Source organism: Myripristis murdjan, chromosome 12, assembly GCF_902150065.1.
Source record: "Myripristis murdjan chromosome 12, fMyrMur1.1, whole genome shotgun sequence".
Classification (NCBI taxonomy): Eukaryota; Metazoa; Chordata; class Actinopteri; order Holocentriformes; family Holocentridae; genus Myripristis; species Myripristis murdjan.
Genome location: NC_043991.1, coordinates 25,370,930 through 25,387,277, shown reverse-complemented (window position 1 = coordinate 25,387,277; position 16,348 = coordinate 25,370,930). Strand labels below are relative to the sequence as shown.

The window sequence follows — 16,348 nt, the reverse complement described above, 5'->3', positions numbered from 1 at the left end:
ACAGCAGTATATTTAACCAACCAAGGAATTGAAAATAATAATAATAATAATAATAATTATGTAAAACATCAGGATGCAAGAACACAATTGCCATCAACTGTTTTACAGTATTACAATACTAGGAATGCCATAAAAAACAACATCCTCCCATTACACTTACATTAAAATGCCATTAAATGTCTGGTGGAGTCTGAGGCAAACAGGGAAAAAAGTCAGAGCATTATACAATAAATAATTAAGACTACTGAGAAACAAAACAACATAATAAAAATAATTCTTATAATAAAATGCAAAACTTTGGAGCCCCATTCCCTTGTTGAAATGAAGTGCAGCACACCGCTTAGTGAAATGTGGCACAGACTTTATTTGACTCAATGCTTGCAGCAGGTACTACAGACATCAGAGATAGATATAGATATGACCAGGCAGGACACACCACTCATGGACTCTCAAAATCTGTATGCTCCTCACATTGAACAGCATGTAAAGAGATTCCACCTAAAATGTTAAAACAAACGTGTACAAACTGACAAAATTAAAAACACTTATTATGCAAGAATAAATGAATCCAACAGGTCAGTTATTAAGGATGCATTACAGCAAGTCCATCAATCCCAGTGAGTGGCAGAGAGGAAATCAGAAACAGAGAGAGAAACTAGATCACCAGACCTCTCTTTTGGCCCCATTTTCTTCCTACAAAGAACAATCAATTTGGGCCAATCTAAGCATTCTTGAAATAACGGTGTACATATATAAATATACATACACGTACACACACACACACACACACACACACACACACACACACACACACACACACACACACACACACACACACACCACGCACTCATTTACACAGCTCGTCTTTCAATGAAAAACAAAATTATTAAAATTTCTTTCTTTTTTTCCACATCACACTGGCACATTTCTCCAAACTTAAGCCCATGCTTTCTAAAAAGCACTTCATCTTACAATGAAACTGGGATATTATGCAAAACTAAAAATTTGTTTTAAATGGCTTCTTCGACCATTCTCAGACCATGCATCTTCATCTGGAGAATGTGCTAAAGCATTTGAGAGAAAAAAAAAAAAACAACTAAAAATCATATAATGTTCTTTACAAAACAAGATTACATTCTGCATGCTGTACTGAAAAAGGGGGGAGAAATGGGTCGGGGCGGCTCACAAGACCGAGAGTTATCACACAAATGAGTTTACTCCAATTACAGTACAAGAATCCCCCCGAAAATAATAATCACCAGCACAGAAAAAAAAAGGTATCGACTCCTTGTATGACAGCTTTATTTTTTTAAAACTCTAAATAAAATATGTACGGTATAGATGATGATGGTTTGTGGGGTAGTGGAGGGTGGGGGTGCATCTACCCAAAGCAGAGGAATGTAGGCTCTGAATAGAAGGAGCACATTGGGCACGGCAGCATGGCTTCACTCTTCTTTCTCTAGAAGAACCGACCAGAGTACTGCTTCACACTGGGGAAGAAAAAAGAAATTAATTAATTAAAAAAAAAAAAAAAAAAAAAAAATCAGGAGGAGGAGTGCATTTAGGACTCGTTTTGAGAATACATCCAAGACCTGCTCATTCCAGTGTCCAAAGCCTAATTTTTACTGTCAAACCTAGAAATTATTTTTATTTAAAAAAAAAAAAAAAATCTAACTCGCTTTGTGAGCCATCTTTTCACTACACTCCAGAGACTGTGCTACTGTGGCAGCTGCTAACAATCGAAGTAATTAAGTGTGTTTTGGGCTAAGGATCTGTTAAATTTCACAAACATTAATAAAGTGTCAGAATAAATGAACGGACATGTAGTTTTGATGCATCTTTCATTATGCCTTGTAGTTTACATATGTCCTGGTAACGACAGCACTTTTTTGCATCTCTGTTTTATTCAGTAGTGACAGCAGTGAGAGAAAAGGCAGAGAGAGAGAGGGGCTGACATGCTGCAGTGTTACTATAGTTATGTATTTTTCTTTATTATTATTATTACTACTACTATTCTATTCTTTTTTAAATTTTGTTTTCAATTCATTTTAGTTTCAGTTAGTTTCCAGGGTGGGTTTCTTTGTTTCCGTTTAGTTTTTATTGTTTAAAAATGTTTAGTTTTTGTTTTTTATTATAATACGGAGGTGTTTTTTTCCCCATCAGGAGCAAGATTTATGAAGTTCAGAGTTGGTATTAAAATAAAAACACAACACTTGTGAAGGCAGCTCAAGAAACATCAGCACCAACGCCTCCTCATGTTTGTTGTGTTGACAAATTTGACCAAACTGACAAAGAATAAAACTGAAGACATTTTGTGCATTTTTTATTTTATTTTAGTTAGTTTTGTAGATAGAAACATCAATATCATTAGTTTCTGTTTTTTTCTCAAGTCTAGTTTTGATTTTTATTTCAGTTAACTACAAGGTTTTTTGCACCTAATTTTAATTTCTAATTTAGTTTTTGTTAACTATAATAACGTTGACATGCAGCAAAGGGCTCCGCTCAGAATCAAACTCGGGCTGCTGCAGTAAAGACAGGTGAGCCACTGAGGCTCCTCAGGTAACAACGGCACTTGTGAACGAACTGCATTACCATACAACTGCAGAGACTCTATAAGGGAAGCAGGGACTAATGAAACTGTATGACGCAGTCCATGTAGAGCTACAGACAGAAATGGCATTTCTTTTTTAGGTGGACTTTATGGTGCTGGCTGCTAGTGCATGTTAGTCTTGTTGGTGGCTTCCACCTTTATAGAGAATCAGGGATGGGAAAATTTAGTACTACAAATGAAGCATAGCATAAAATCATGTAAGAGCTGGGCCTATAGCCAGCATGAAATATTAACACCAGCCACACTTGAAACTTCCAGCTGCAGGTGACAGATTTGTCTCCTCTATCAGCAACTGTGGCCAACCCTGATTTGAGCATCCTTAAGTCAGTTTGCTGGTGAAACAGTAAAGTGCCTACTGTCACTTTTATTAGTAAAAGGGTTTGCTATCTCTTCTGCCAATAAATCCTAGAGGCTGCTCCTACAGTTTTGCTGATGTCCATATTTTCTTGTGAATGGAAGCACCAGTGCTACCACTAAAAACACTCCTTGGCTACATATGCAAATAGTTCATGTAGTCTATATAACTTTCAGTCTATTGCTCCCAAATTAAATATTTATTTTCTGAGGACACAGAGGGGTTCCAAGCCCTCTCTGACCATCAGAGGGCTTGTTGTATCTTCTTAGTCTCAGTACCTTACATGGCCACACTTGTAAGTTAACTAAATGGAGGAATGTTTCGACGTGCTTTTACAGAGGAGGTAATTTAGAATTTCCAATTATTACACATAAGACTTACTGGAAAAAAGAAAACAATACACATGTATATAGTTTACAATAGCTGTTCTGAAGGCGGTAACACGACACCAACATCCGCCTAAGGCTTGTATATTAACAGATCATGGAGTCTGTCATGACGATATGGATGAATGCAATCTGAAATTTATCAGCAATATCTGATCTATTGTTCCCATAATTGTTTAATGATATAGATATCTGTGGGAAAAAAAAGTCCTAGGAGTCTCATTTTTTCAAAGTCACTAATCCACCAAATAGACATCGCACATCTTACTCTCTACATGGACTATCTGTCATCTCAGCGACAACGAAACCGATGTGCGTGTGTCTACTTCACCTATTGCTGGATGTGAAAAATAAAGCCAGCAGAGCAGACAAAAACTGCTCCAATACAAAGATGAACAGCTTTTGGAGGATCAGGAGTGCACATGCCTGTTCTGTAGCAGGTACTGAGCGTTCTGGATCTGGTCCTGTGTTCCTATGATGGTGATGATGCGGTCCTCAGAGCCCTCTAGTGGCTCATCAATCTTGATGGATGCACCAGACTCATGGCGGATCTGCTTGATCCTTTGGCCACCCTTACCGATGATGGAGCCAGCCAGCTTCAAAATAACCAGACGGACGAATATATTTAAGTAAACAATAATGTTTCTTTTTCTGTCACTTTTTGCTGCTCATGTAATGTATTCTGAGGGTAAACTGGTGCCGTACTAACATCTTTAGGTATGGTGACTTGCGTTGTGATAACTGGGCCTCCTATATCACTGTATGAGCCTCTGCCACCTAAGACAGAATAAAGATAAAAGAGGTATCTTTAACACAAATGATTTACCTTTCACAAAAGAATTAAAACTCCCAGAAAATGAATCAGTCTCTGAGATACAGAAACAAGACATTTTGACAATCATGATCCATCCAAACTTACCGGACTGAAAGTGGTCCCAGGAGGAATTGTTGTCTTTTAAAACAATGGAGGGCAAAATAAAAAAGTGAAGAATAAAGAAACACCAGAGTGAGACTGACAAGAGATACTGTGGAAATGATCAGGCAAGAAACACACAGCCAGAATCTCCTAGACAAAGAAAAGTTACCGTGCTCTGAAATATTCAGGAAACAAACATGTTTATAGAATAACTGTAGATCCATGCAGAAACAGCAAATATTGACACTCACCATATCCTCCTCCACTCTGCATTTCAAGAGAAAAAAAAGATCAGATATAAAAAAAAATGCACTGTGTAAAAAAAAACAGTCACTGTTGAAATGACAAAATAAGATTATAATAATTTATTTTATTTGCGCTTTACTAGATACACCAAGCATCTAGAAGAACCTGAAATCTTTGAGGCACCGATTCAATGAGGGGCTTCAAATCTTGGAAAAGGGATCTTGGTGACCTGACAGTGTCAGACAGTTCCAGCTGATTTTTCATTGGCATATTCCTGCTGCAAACATCCCAGTCCACCTCACCCAAAAAGTGCACTACTGAGATCAGTGGACTCCGAAGGCCATTGGACTAAACACTCTGCCATTTTCCATTAAACCGTCTTGAGACAATGCAGGCTTTGTAAAATGCTGCATTATCCTGCTGGAAGTAACCATCTGAAAAGGGACAGACTGGCTGGGAAGGGACGGTGCTGGTCAGAAACGATGTTTGGGCACATTGTGGTGCTTCAACAATGCTCAACTGGTACTGAGTGGCCTTTTATATGTCAAGGTAAAGATTCATGGATTAAAGCTGTTTATTAGGGGTGGGACATAAAAAAAAAAAAAAAAAAAAAAATCAACAATGCAATATATCACAATACATTCTCTTGTGATTCGTTATTGATACACTTGCGCCAAGTATCGATATTTAAGTTTTCAACTTAATTTGCAAAGATGCACATTTGAGTTTCCATGAGGCATATTTGCTCCCTGCCTTTAGGTATTTATTTTGCCTTTTCCAGGGCATTTTTTTTTGTTCTTCAGTGACAGATATTGTGATGTATCATAGCTGGTTATCTGGTAAATCACACTTGTAAATCAAACTATAAAATATGTGTCTGATGGAGCAAAATGTTTGCCCATCATGACACACAAACTACAACAGACTAAGGTGTATTGTTAGAGAACTCACACTGCTTCAAATGACGTAAACATTGTATTGTAATTTAATTAAGTCAATCAATTCCAAAAATCAGAGTTTTAGTGTGAACAGAAATCTGCTATGATCATGACCTACAAAAACATGTGAGGGTATATGCATGTCCACAGTTAACTTTATGGTTAGGTCCATGATTTAGGCGTGACAAAGTTATTTAGCTTTCCTCAAGCACAGTGTGCTAGTCACTGAATCTCTGGATTTTAAAATACTTTTTTTCCATTTATTTACTCAAATAAATCTTAGCATTCTTACTTACTTGCAGGTAAGACCTGTGCAAGAATTGCTTTGGCTTCAACTTAAGTTCATTTGCTAGCCCAATGCATCTCAGGACTACGTACTCAGTGGCTCGGTGGTAACCAAGGAGACAACTGTTGCCAGGCAACAACAGGCCTAGGCCAGTGTGTGCATACCCGGTGGAAGGTGCCACAGTGTCCAAGCCACTGAGCTTTTACTTCACAAGAAAAACAATATCCACTCTTCCACTTTAAAAAACAATTTCACTTTAAAAAAGATAAACACAGTTCACAAACAGCTACAAGTCACAGCTACAAAACTACACACATGGCTCATAGCAGCTCCTGTGAATACAGATGGCACTCACCATGCTATCGTAACGGTCTCCTGGTCTGCCTCTTCTGTCGCTGTAGACAGATAAAGAGGAAAGTAAGCATTAAGTTACTTTGACAACTCAAACTGAAACTACCTGCCCTTCAAGCACGTTAGGCTGTCATTTACGGAGCTGAGAGTGTGAAAGGACAAGGAGAGTCAACTCACGACCAGCAAGCAGACTCTGAATCAGGGTTTGTGGGTGCAAAACTATAGCTACTGTGGTATAAGTCACTGGTGTGTGTCATTCTGCTTTAGAGAGAAACAGAATTACAACAGACGATCCCACTGGTAAAGATCTGAACTCACTTTTGTCTGTCGTCCATGCTGCCATGATAGCTGCCATGTGAGAACCTGTCTCCCCTGTGAACAATGGAAGAAAGTGAAAACAATGCTGGGGGAAAAGGGTACTGGCTAATGTAAACATGGCACAGAAATATGTGAAAATCACAAAAGATGGAATGCCTAAGAGAGTGAGGCTTATAAATAAGCGCCTTCTCACCCTCCTCTTGGTGGTGGTGGGGGAGGCAGAGGCAAGTTGCGTGCTCTACTGCCTCCTCGGCCCCCTCTGCTCAGCGGAGGTGGTGGAGGGCCACGACGGGGGCTCATGTCATCGTAATCCCTCCTGGAGGGAGGCATGGGTCTGCTGCCACGACCGGGGGGCATGCGCTCAAAGCCTCCACGGCCACGCATGGGGAAGCCACCAATGGGCCGCCTGCCTCTCTCCTCAAACATCATGGTGAAACCACCGTAGTCGTACGTCTCATCGTAAAAATTAGGGTCATATGGCTGGGCACGGCCTTTGATTGGGGCCTGCAGGTATACAAGACAGCAAGGTGAAGGGAACGTTTCTGAGTTAGATTGTAAAAGAGCTAACTGCTGACTCAAGCCAAATGACATAAAAATGTTAATCCTCTTAACATGAAGTGCCGTAACCATCGTCACATCTGCATGACACAAAACAGAGCACCGTCTCTGGTACAGGGAGGCTTTCAACAGATCTGAGCGCCATAATCTTACCTCTGACACGAGCTCCAGGATAACTTTTATGCACTCGATGACACGCTCTGGCTTGCCTCCTACCAAGACCACTCTGTCAGTGGAGTGGGGACAGCACTCCTGAAATAACTTAATGGTGGTCTGGGTGTTCTAGTGCACAGAAAGACAAATTCATTGCCAGAATCTGGAACAGTATGTAATCTCCCAACCCCATTTTTAAAAAGCATGGCACAAAAATAGATATAAAATATTCGGAATCGCAGACCCAATTATGGAATATTTAGGTGCACAGAATAACGTGGCGAAAAAGTACCAGTGTCTAAAAGCTATTTGGTAATGTTTCCCATCATATTTATCCTCAGTTCAAATAAAACTGATATTTCTGGAAAACGTTTTAAGAGATAACGTCCTAATCATTCATCTACAAGCCACCTAAGAGTGCAGAGCATCATGGTGAGGCACCTGCTAAAAGCGCCCTTGTCTTACCTCTCTCAGCTCCTTTATCTTGGCACCTTTCACCCCAATGATGCCCCCTGCCAAGCTCTGATGGATCAGCAGGCGCAGCTCACAGTCAAAATCAATCCCATTGTAATGCTGGTACTAAAGGAAAAGAAAGATAGAGATCAGTAAGGTCAACAGAGCCTTTAAGTTTTTCCTTCAGTAACATAAACAGCTATACACACAAGTTTGAGTTTGTGTTTGTAGCTGAGGCTGTTGATACAGAGTTGGGCAATGTATCTATTTGATATCAGTATTGTGATATAAGACTAGATATCTGGGATTTTGGATTTCGTAATATCATAATATAGAGCAGGGGTGTCAAACTGGTGCCATGGAGGGCCGAGAGGCTGCAGGTTTTCATTCCAACCGAGAACTCCACCAGGTGATTTCACTGATTAGTTCATTCTCTCTGCTTGGAGGTGGGGTAATCAGTGAAATCACCTGGTGGAGTTTTGCGCTGGAATGAAAACCTGCAGCCTCTCGGCCCTCCATGGCACCAGTTTGACACCCCTGACATACAGTGTTCTCTTTTCCTGGTTTTCAAGGCCGCATTACTGAACTTAATAGACTGTTATTTGCCTTTACCTGTTTGGTCACTATATCCACATTGCTAATGATTGTTTATCAAAAATCTCATTAGGTAAACAATTTGTGAAAGCATCTATGGTCATCCCAAAAATATCACCACAATATTGACAGAGGTATTTGGTGAAAAATATTGTGGTATCTGATTTTTTCTATATCACCCTACTCTAATGCAGATTTTTATTTAGATCATGACACTTTAAAAAGGACTTCAACCACAAAACAAAATCAGTTTTACAAAGGGTAGGTGAGTCTCATTAAGCTGAATGCAAATTAGCAGTATGTGTCAGCTTTAAAAGAGGTCTGACAATCACTTATCTGTTTCAAAGAAACATGAGACAACTAAATAGCCTTTCACACATGCACTGAACTGCGCAACTTATGACATTAGCCAAAGGAGCTGTATTTGTGAACACAACTGTCCTGCACTTTCACCTCCCAGCTCCCTAGCACTAAGAGTGCAAAACATGCGGCTGAGTCCATGTGTGAACAGGTCTAGGTATAGGTAGGCATAGGTGCAGAGCAGGCACAGTGATCAAGTGGACATGTTGGTGACGTTTCCATCATGTTACTGGTGCAAAACAAGGAGGAATACAAAGATCCGACAGTGATCAGTATTTGGGGATAATAAAGTACCTACCTTGACTGCCTCCTGCACACATTTTAACAAGCAACCTATTGCTAACTCAGCCATAGTGCTGCAACTGTCCCAGAGTAGCAAGCAGGACATGACAGGGAAATGGTCTCCTCACAGCAGCTATATTAATGCAGCAGGGGCCAGGGGAGGCAGCTTTTCTCCTGCAGGCAGGACGGGGGAGAGCCGCCTGCTGCTCGCAGGAGAAAAATGCTATAAAATGTGTCCGTGACTGATATAATCTGTCAACAGCTCAGATTAAAATAGGCTAGTTAAATAGTCTGATGCCTAACTGATCTGATATGACTGACTCAAGGCATTCAAGTCAATCCTGTCAAGCAGCACCAAAAAAAGGAAAAATGGATAATCCAAAGTTCCTGTTTATTATTGCCCGAAGGTTTGATATTGTTGCAGAGGAAAAAGGCCCATAGTTCCTGAACATCAAATGGAAGGAAGTAGATGCTACATGCCATATGCCGAGACAATAAAAAAACAAGGACTGAGGTTGAGGTCCATGTAACATATAAATCAACTAAATAAGAATGACAATACTTTCTCGCAAAAAAATCTTCACACAAATTATCATTTTAATTTGCGGTAATCATCATGTTTTGATATGTGAGACAAGCACTGCTGCCATCACCTTGCTTGCTGGTCAAGGATTATACTGGCGCAACCCAATCACAGCTCATGCCCTTGCCCCTGTGCTGACATCAGGAAAAACCCTATACAGACAGTCCACCAGACCTATGACACACAAAAACTGCAGTGTGTGTGTGCGTGTAAACTGTAATGATGCATTTTAACCATGTGTAAATTAGTGGCAATGTTATGCTTTCTCCCACTCTGCACCCAGTGACCAGGTCAGTACCACAGTCTGAGGTGCAGTGTCTCCTCTTTTCTCATTATCATCTGCCTTCTATCAGCAAATATACAGTAAACTGCAATAAACCCAACCATGAAGTTTGACATAATGAATAGCCTGTAGATTGCAAAATGCAGATAGATAAATTAATTCAGTGTCTACTTAATGGCTATCAACCTGGTGTTCATGTGCTTACCGTCCAAAAAATAGACTTGAGGTGTACATAAGCGTAACCAAATGTCATGGTAATGCTAAAAATAGTTCCAGACATTAGTGTGCAAGAGCAAAAATTTAACTCGATATTGGGGCAAAAGCAAACTGACAGACTTCGATCTCTAAGCAACATTTATGTTGTCACTAAATTTCAAGGTGACCACCAAACAGATTTGCAAATATGGCGCACTGGACCCTGGTTTTGAAGTGAGCGGCAAAAACTGCATACCTAATGACCTTTTTCAGTTTTGGTTAGGGTAAGATAACGTACAGCATAGAATGGACCGGTATGAAATTTGGACGGTATGATAACCTAGGCACCTCTAAAATGTATTATTGTAAATTCTCCAGTTAAAATACTACAACTCTTACTGCATTAAAATTTAAACAATTTAAATAATGTAACTGATTTTATGTAAAAACACATAACAGTCATATAAAATGGTAGTGATATAGTAGTAGTAATAATAATAATAATAATATCAAATAAATGCTTCTGTTTATAAAATCTAAGTCAAATGGGGTGGGCATATTATTGATTTCATTTGAATGATGACAGGCATGTAGCCACATCCACACTGACGGGGAAAGGTGTGGGGGGCTCACCTCCTTCTGCCATGATATTGCTACCTGAAGCTGACAGCACCACATGGATTAGGTCAGGTTTTTTTTTTTTTTTTGCTTTCCCCCAGCTGATCAGTCTATGGTTACTAGACATGTTAAATAATGGAGTCGGAAAATAACACTGCAAATTAGACAGATATAAGGGGGAAGAATAGCTCATATGGCTGTAATGGTATGACAGGGAATTTAAGTGGTTTTGAAACCAACTGTGGCATATGTACCTTTAAACCGGAAGCCAACCCACACCTATAGACAACAGGTTAAACCCTGTGTGTCAGGCAGGACAAGTCCCTGGACAAGTTATCCTGCACTGAACCCTGTTCATGTACATACAAACTGAATGAAAACACTCCCTCACCTCCTCTAGAGTAGGGATGATCTTCAGCAGAATCTCTCCAATGGTGTCGATGTTGGCATTCACACTCAGGATCCTGTCAGGAATCATTTTGGCCAAAAGGAATTGAGGCGTGGCAAGGAGGAGGACAAAAGTAGGACACAAAACAAAACTTGATATAAAATCAGCAAGAAAGGAGTCCAGCAAACAGTTACAGAGACAAGAAGTTTTCCAAAATAAAATCAAGGGAAAATTAGACGGCGGCATACTATGCACATCTTTGACTTCCCCAAAACTAGTCTGAATAAATGAGCAGTCAGCATGCACTCAACCTAATCTGATTTTCAAGAAAGAAAGAGAAGCCTGCGGAGAATGGGCAGCTTTATAAGGGCTCAAATTAATGTGGGACTGGCCACACAGAGTTGGGGGAGGCGGGGAGGGGGTGAGTGAGAGAGAGATCTTCTATTACCATCCCACCACCCGCAAGTTGGGGAAAAGGAACGAAACAAACTGAAACAATAATTTGCCATGACAATTGCGCCACCAGCACACCTTCTCATCGTGACAAGGGGTGGGGTAGGGGGGTGAAGGGGGGAGGAGGGGGCTTAGGGTGAACAAGAGGGGAGGTGGGCAGTAGAAAAGAGTACAAGAGCAAAGGGTTGAGGACGGGAAAAAGGGGGAGGGAAATGCGAGTGGTAACCAACTACTCTGTGGCGCAGGACAGGAGCAGGAGTGGGGAGTTATGAGAGGTTTGGCAGGCAGCTCTGATCTGATGTGGCCTGAGAGAAATTGAACAGAAGAGATGCAGCACAATGAAATAAAGAGACGACAGTAATGAGTGACAGAGAGGGGGCGGAGCCTCCAGACGTGAGCCAGTGCTCTCTCAGAGATCATGGACAGTGATGCTGAAAACAGTGGGGTGGGGTTTGGGAGGGGTGGGGGTGGACGCAGGTAGGGGGCCAGATGGGCCACAAAGGACAGAGCGAGAAAAAGATATCTGCTTTCCACAGGTTTCATATTAAAATAAATATCACAGCAAGGGAAAAACAACATCCAACAGCTGTGTTCCTACCCATACAAAAAGAAAGGAAAAAAAATCAGCTACTTGGTAGTGGGTTTTATATTATTCTCTGTATGGGATAATCGACTTGACTTGTACTGAAATGACAAAAGTCCAAATTAATGTTAATGCTTAAAATGGACGTGGGGTAAAGAAGACAGAAAAATCAAAAGGAACAATACACGTCTCTTAGGAGTGGGGGAGAGGGTTGGGGGGGTAGTATACTATCATGTATATAAAAATGTTACAATGAAACAGAAGGCAGGTTATCAAAGACATGTGTTTCACTGTTCTAATCAGGCAGTGAGGCAATAACTGGTGGGACATACCGCTCTGGGCCACTGCTGTCTGGGACTGATACACTGGCATTGTACTGCATGGGCCGAGGTGGTGGTGGTGGTGGTGGTTGTGGTGGTTGTGGTGGAGGAGGTTGGCATTGGGCAGGGGCATTCAATCACAAGATGTCAAGTTAGGTGCCCGTTTAAGGAGGGGCACAGTTTATGGGCAGGGCCAACCGGGAGTGTCAGGTGGGCGGGCGTTCAGGGGCGGGCGGAGGTTGGGCCAACGTCAAGGTGGGCAACGCAGGAGGGGCATGTCGATCCAGTACATGGGCAACGGAGGAAGGTGGCCAAAAATAATAAAAAAAAGTAAAGGAGAAGGGAAGAGGGGGAGAAGGAATACATTTTTAATTTAATACACGCTATTCTCCAACACTACACTTCGTCTCAAAAGAGAAATGAGAGACTTGAAAGTGTGGTGAGAGCATAAGAGCAGGACGTCTGAACTGGTCAAAGTTAAGTGTGTAACATCAGTGTAAAGCTTAACAGACTATAGGTCCGCTCAGGCTTTAAGACACCTGTTGAGGGGGGCTGGTTGTCACATCTGCACGGCCAACTATAGCTCCAACGGTATGGAGGGTATTGGAATAGATTAGAAAACCACGGGAGCACTACCTGAAAAAAATATCCAGGATCTGGACAACAAGCGATCCCCTCCTTTCCCTATTCCTGTCTAAAGGAAACTAAACCATGTCTGTCCACATGAGCCAACCTATAGATACATCATTATGAAGAAAAGATCTGAGATTGACAGTGGATGTCAATTCTTCATGTCAACTCATAAATATAATTACTGGCGGCGATTCTGGACCAGTTTCCGTGAGAATCCAATGAAGGGGTGGGGGGTCAAAGATTATCAACCACATTGCAATATTATGCAATTCACTGCAAATTAGATTTAGATCAGTTCAATTTAAAAAACTCTGTTTTGCAATGAAGTGTCTGCAACAGAGGCATTAGCCGGCTCAGTTTCTTGACTGAGCTGCACAAGGATCAGTAGGACTTAACCATTTACTCACATCTGTGCGTAGGGCTTTTATGTTCTTGCCACCTTTTCCAATAACGGCACCTGCATTCTGTGGAGAAACAGATGGTTTTCCATGAAACAAAATAACTTGGACCTATGGTAAAGAATAAGAAAACTGCAGGCTGCCGTGGCCTACTGTGTGAGCGGGGCTTTACTTTGCTTTGAAGCAGCACACGCAGCTCCACCATCTCGTCTGTGTTACGTGAACGTTTGAATGCCTGCTCCTCATCCATGTCCTCGGCTGGGCGTTTACCTGAAGGAGCCAAAAGTTTGATTACGTCTAAAAATAACAATAGTTCCACATGTATGACATGATGCTTACATTTGGTCCTATAAACAGCCAATACTTCCTTAGATGTCTTGATAAAAAAGGTGAAAAAATTCTAGTCTTTGTCTCTAACCTCATTAGGAATGGACAAACAGAGAGACAATACACTGAGGTTGGAAAAGGAACCAACAGAGCTCTCTGAAATGGATCACAATAGCCATGGCCACTGAAGGGGTAGCAAGTAACCCTTTCCCACGGACACAGTGCTGGTGCTCAGCTCGACCCTCTTAATCCCCTGCCTGCGCTCCGCTAGCATGAATAACAACACCATGATTACAGATGTGGGCATTGCACCGTCCAGCGTATCTTTTGTTGAATTCTCTCTTGCTCTCCCTGTATTTTTTGTGTGCGTTTTGAATTCCAAGTTTGAATAACTTACTTTCTGTCCACCTGTGATTTCCTTTGTGAACACTCCAATTTGTCCTGGACTTCTCTATTGCACAATATTGCCAGTAAAGAGTTGGTGTTTTTTGTTCTTTGCACTTTTTTCTTGTAATAAGCTACTGTTATTACTGCTGCTGGCTGTTAAAAAGACACTAGATCAACTGGAGCAGCTAAACATTTCCCCCATCATCCAGCCCTTTGCATCATGGGTTCCTTGGTTCCTGACCACAAAGTTTTCAGTGGCAGTAAAACTGGTCCTGTAGCCGATTTCCCTGGCTGAGCACCAGCATTTTTACTGAAGAATGATTTGTTATTTGGCACCTGCTCTGTCCCAGTGGAAAAGGGGTAAAAATGTTCAGCTTACAGTACGCTCTACAGCCAGAGTGGGTTTCATTCAGAAGCCAACTGTACCCTGGCAGATGTCCAGCCCCTACCATGTACCCTTCCTGGATTAAAGCAAAGGGAGATCTGCTCAGGGCCCCCAAAGCAGCAGTGTCTTGGACAGGAGAAACCCACAACCATCTGACATGCCCACATGTCAGGTGATGCCAGCCAGAAATATCCTGATAGCTCTTTTCTTCTAGAGTGAACTAACAAGCCAGCACAGCCACATGCAGTACCTCAGTCTGCAGGTGACGACATATGATAGGCTTAATTCATTTTCTGGAGATGAATGGGTTGCATTTCCTTTTACGAGTACTACCGGTTGGTACACCTTTCTCAAAAAGAGTGCCATTTTTTGTGCTTTTCTCAAAACACACTGTGCATAATCCTACCATTCGTGTCAGTATTGCTGAATGAGGTCTCTTCTTCCTGCTGCTCGATTTCCGCCTCCATTGTTTTGCACCAGCGGTGGAATGCAAACAGGCTCCTCTCCCTGGATCTGCTAAAAGACGGGGCAATATTAGGAATCAGGGTAGCCACAGAGAAGTGAAGGGAAAAAAAAAAAAAAAACACACATCTCCTGACAAAAAAGGCTAACAGAAAAATCTAACAGTTTAATGCAAATAAAAAGTAGAACTTTTTGGATGAAAATTTGCATTTGTAATGCATTACTGCAAGCTTTACGCCTAATCTCGTGTGTCCTAAGTACATGTACTCTACATGCACTACCCACTGTAGTTGTTCACTCCAAAAAAAAAAAAAAAAAAAATCCTTGTGCCTCCCTCAGTCTTAAAAACAGGCCTGGCTAAGGTAGCGTGGGATGCTGGTCGATGCCTACGTTGCTTACGAAACTACTTGTCCAACAGCACCCACAAGTACCCCATTTTGGAAAACGTTCACCATAAACACAAAATAAGGCTTTTACGAGCTCTATGCGGGAAATTATACAGGTGGGAATAATTTGTGGGAATATGGTGGTTATGCAGCTCATCACGCACTGCATATCCCTTTTCCACACTAGCTCCAGCTCACTTAGCTCGTGCTAAATCCAAAAGAAAAAAAAAAAAAAAACAGAGGGCACAGCTTGTGCAAGTAAAACTGCTCGATTTGTAGGGCGAACACAATGCAGTCTTCACACACAATAAGGAAACCTGCTTGTCACCTAACGTGCCCGGCAGTACACTGAGTCTATCCTTCAGCTTTCACTAAGTTAACACGACTTAGCTCCGCTGCTAGATATGCTAAGCTAGCCAGCAGCTCTATTCTTCCAGGCTGCTTCACGAGGCGTGTCTGCTGTGTGTACACGTTGCGACGGTCTGGCTAACGCGCGCTCAGCTCTCACAGATTCAGCTCTTCCACGTCTGTCAGGCGCTCAACCCCGTTTTCAACTAAATCACGGCTAAAAGCAGATGCTCCTGGACGCCACGTCGCGCTCGTTTCACGTCTAAATGGACACTTGTAAACACAAACCTGCAGCAAAACCACGCTCACTGCCGTCCACCACGTCTCCCTCGCCCTGAAATGTTAGCAAGCATTGAGTAGAGATGGTACAGGGTGTGCTCGATTCGCCAACGCGGTGGGCTGTGTGTGACGGCCCCCTCGCGTTAGCACGGGCAGTCGGGGCAATAGAGACCAATCAAAACCGCCGAACCAAGTCAGTTCATCTGCGTGTGGACGAGAACAACTTATCCAACTCACCCGTATACAGCGCCCCTCAGCCTTCTCTAATTGGAGAGGACGCGCCGAGGCGGTGGTTGTTATTGGATAGACTGCCTGTGAACTAAAATCAAAACACCGCACGATAGCGGAGCAGTGACCCCCCGGACTGACCAGCGCTAGTCTACCGACCCTCAGCTGCTCTTATGTCAAGGAACTGCGCCCACCTTACAGGGTTTTTGTAGTTAGAATTATATAACTGACCATGGTGGGGCGGGAACTGTGGGAACAGTGAGAGCTATGACCAAAATAATGGTC

At 42.0% G+C, this 16,348-nt stretch overlaps 1 protein-coding gene across 4 annotated transcripts; it reads right to left on the bottom strand.

Moving 5' to 3' along the window:
* Positions 1-340: 340 nt before the first annotated feature.
* hnrpkl (heterogeneous nuclear ribonucleoprotein K, like) lies at positions 341-16,004 on the bottom strand. 4 transcript variants are annotated; one of them, XM_030065592.1, is made up of 16 exons: positions 15,845-16,004; positions 14,767-14,876; positions 13,434-13,531; positions 13,271-13,327; positions 12,243-12,286; positions 10,878-10,950; positions 7,584-7,697; positions 7,119-7,247; positions 6,601-6,911; positions 6,408-6,461; positions 6,094-6,133; positions 4,520-4,535; positions 4,272-4,304; positions 4,062-4,129; positions 3,779-3,948; positions 341-1,490 (listed from the first exon to the last, which is right to left on the bottom strand). In XM_030065592.1, the coding sequence occupies exons 2-16, from the start codon at positions 14,825-14,827 to the stop codon at positions 1,460-1,462; spliced, it is 1,299 nt and encodes a 432-aa protein (XP_029921452.1). In that variant the 5' UTR covers positions 14,828-14,876; positions 15,845-16,004; the 3' UTR covers positions 341-1,459. The 4 variants fall into 4 exon arrangements, with proteins under 4 accessions (XP_029921452.1, XP_029921453.1, XP_029921454.1 ...); XM_030065593.1 differs by having other exon boundaries at positions 14,767-14,873; XM_030065594.1 differs by lacking the exon at positions 15,845-16,004 and adding an exon at positions 15,717-15,733.
* Between the last annotated feature and the right edge of the window lie 344 nt (positions 16,005-16,348).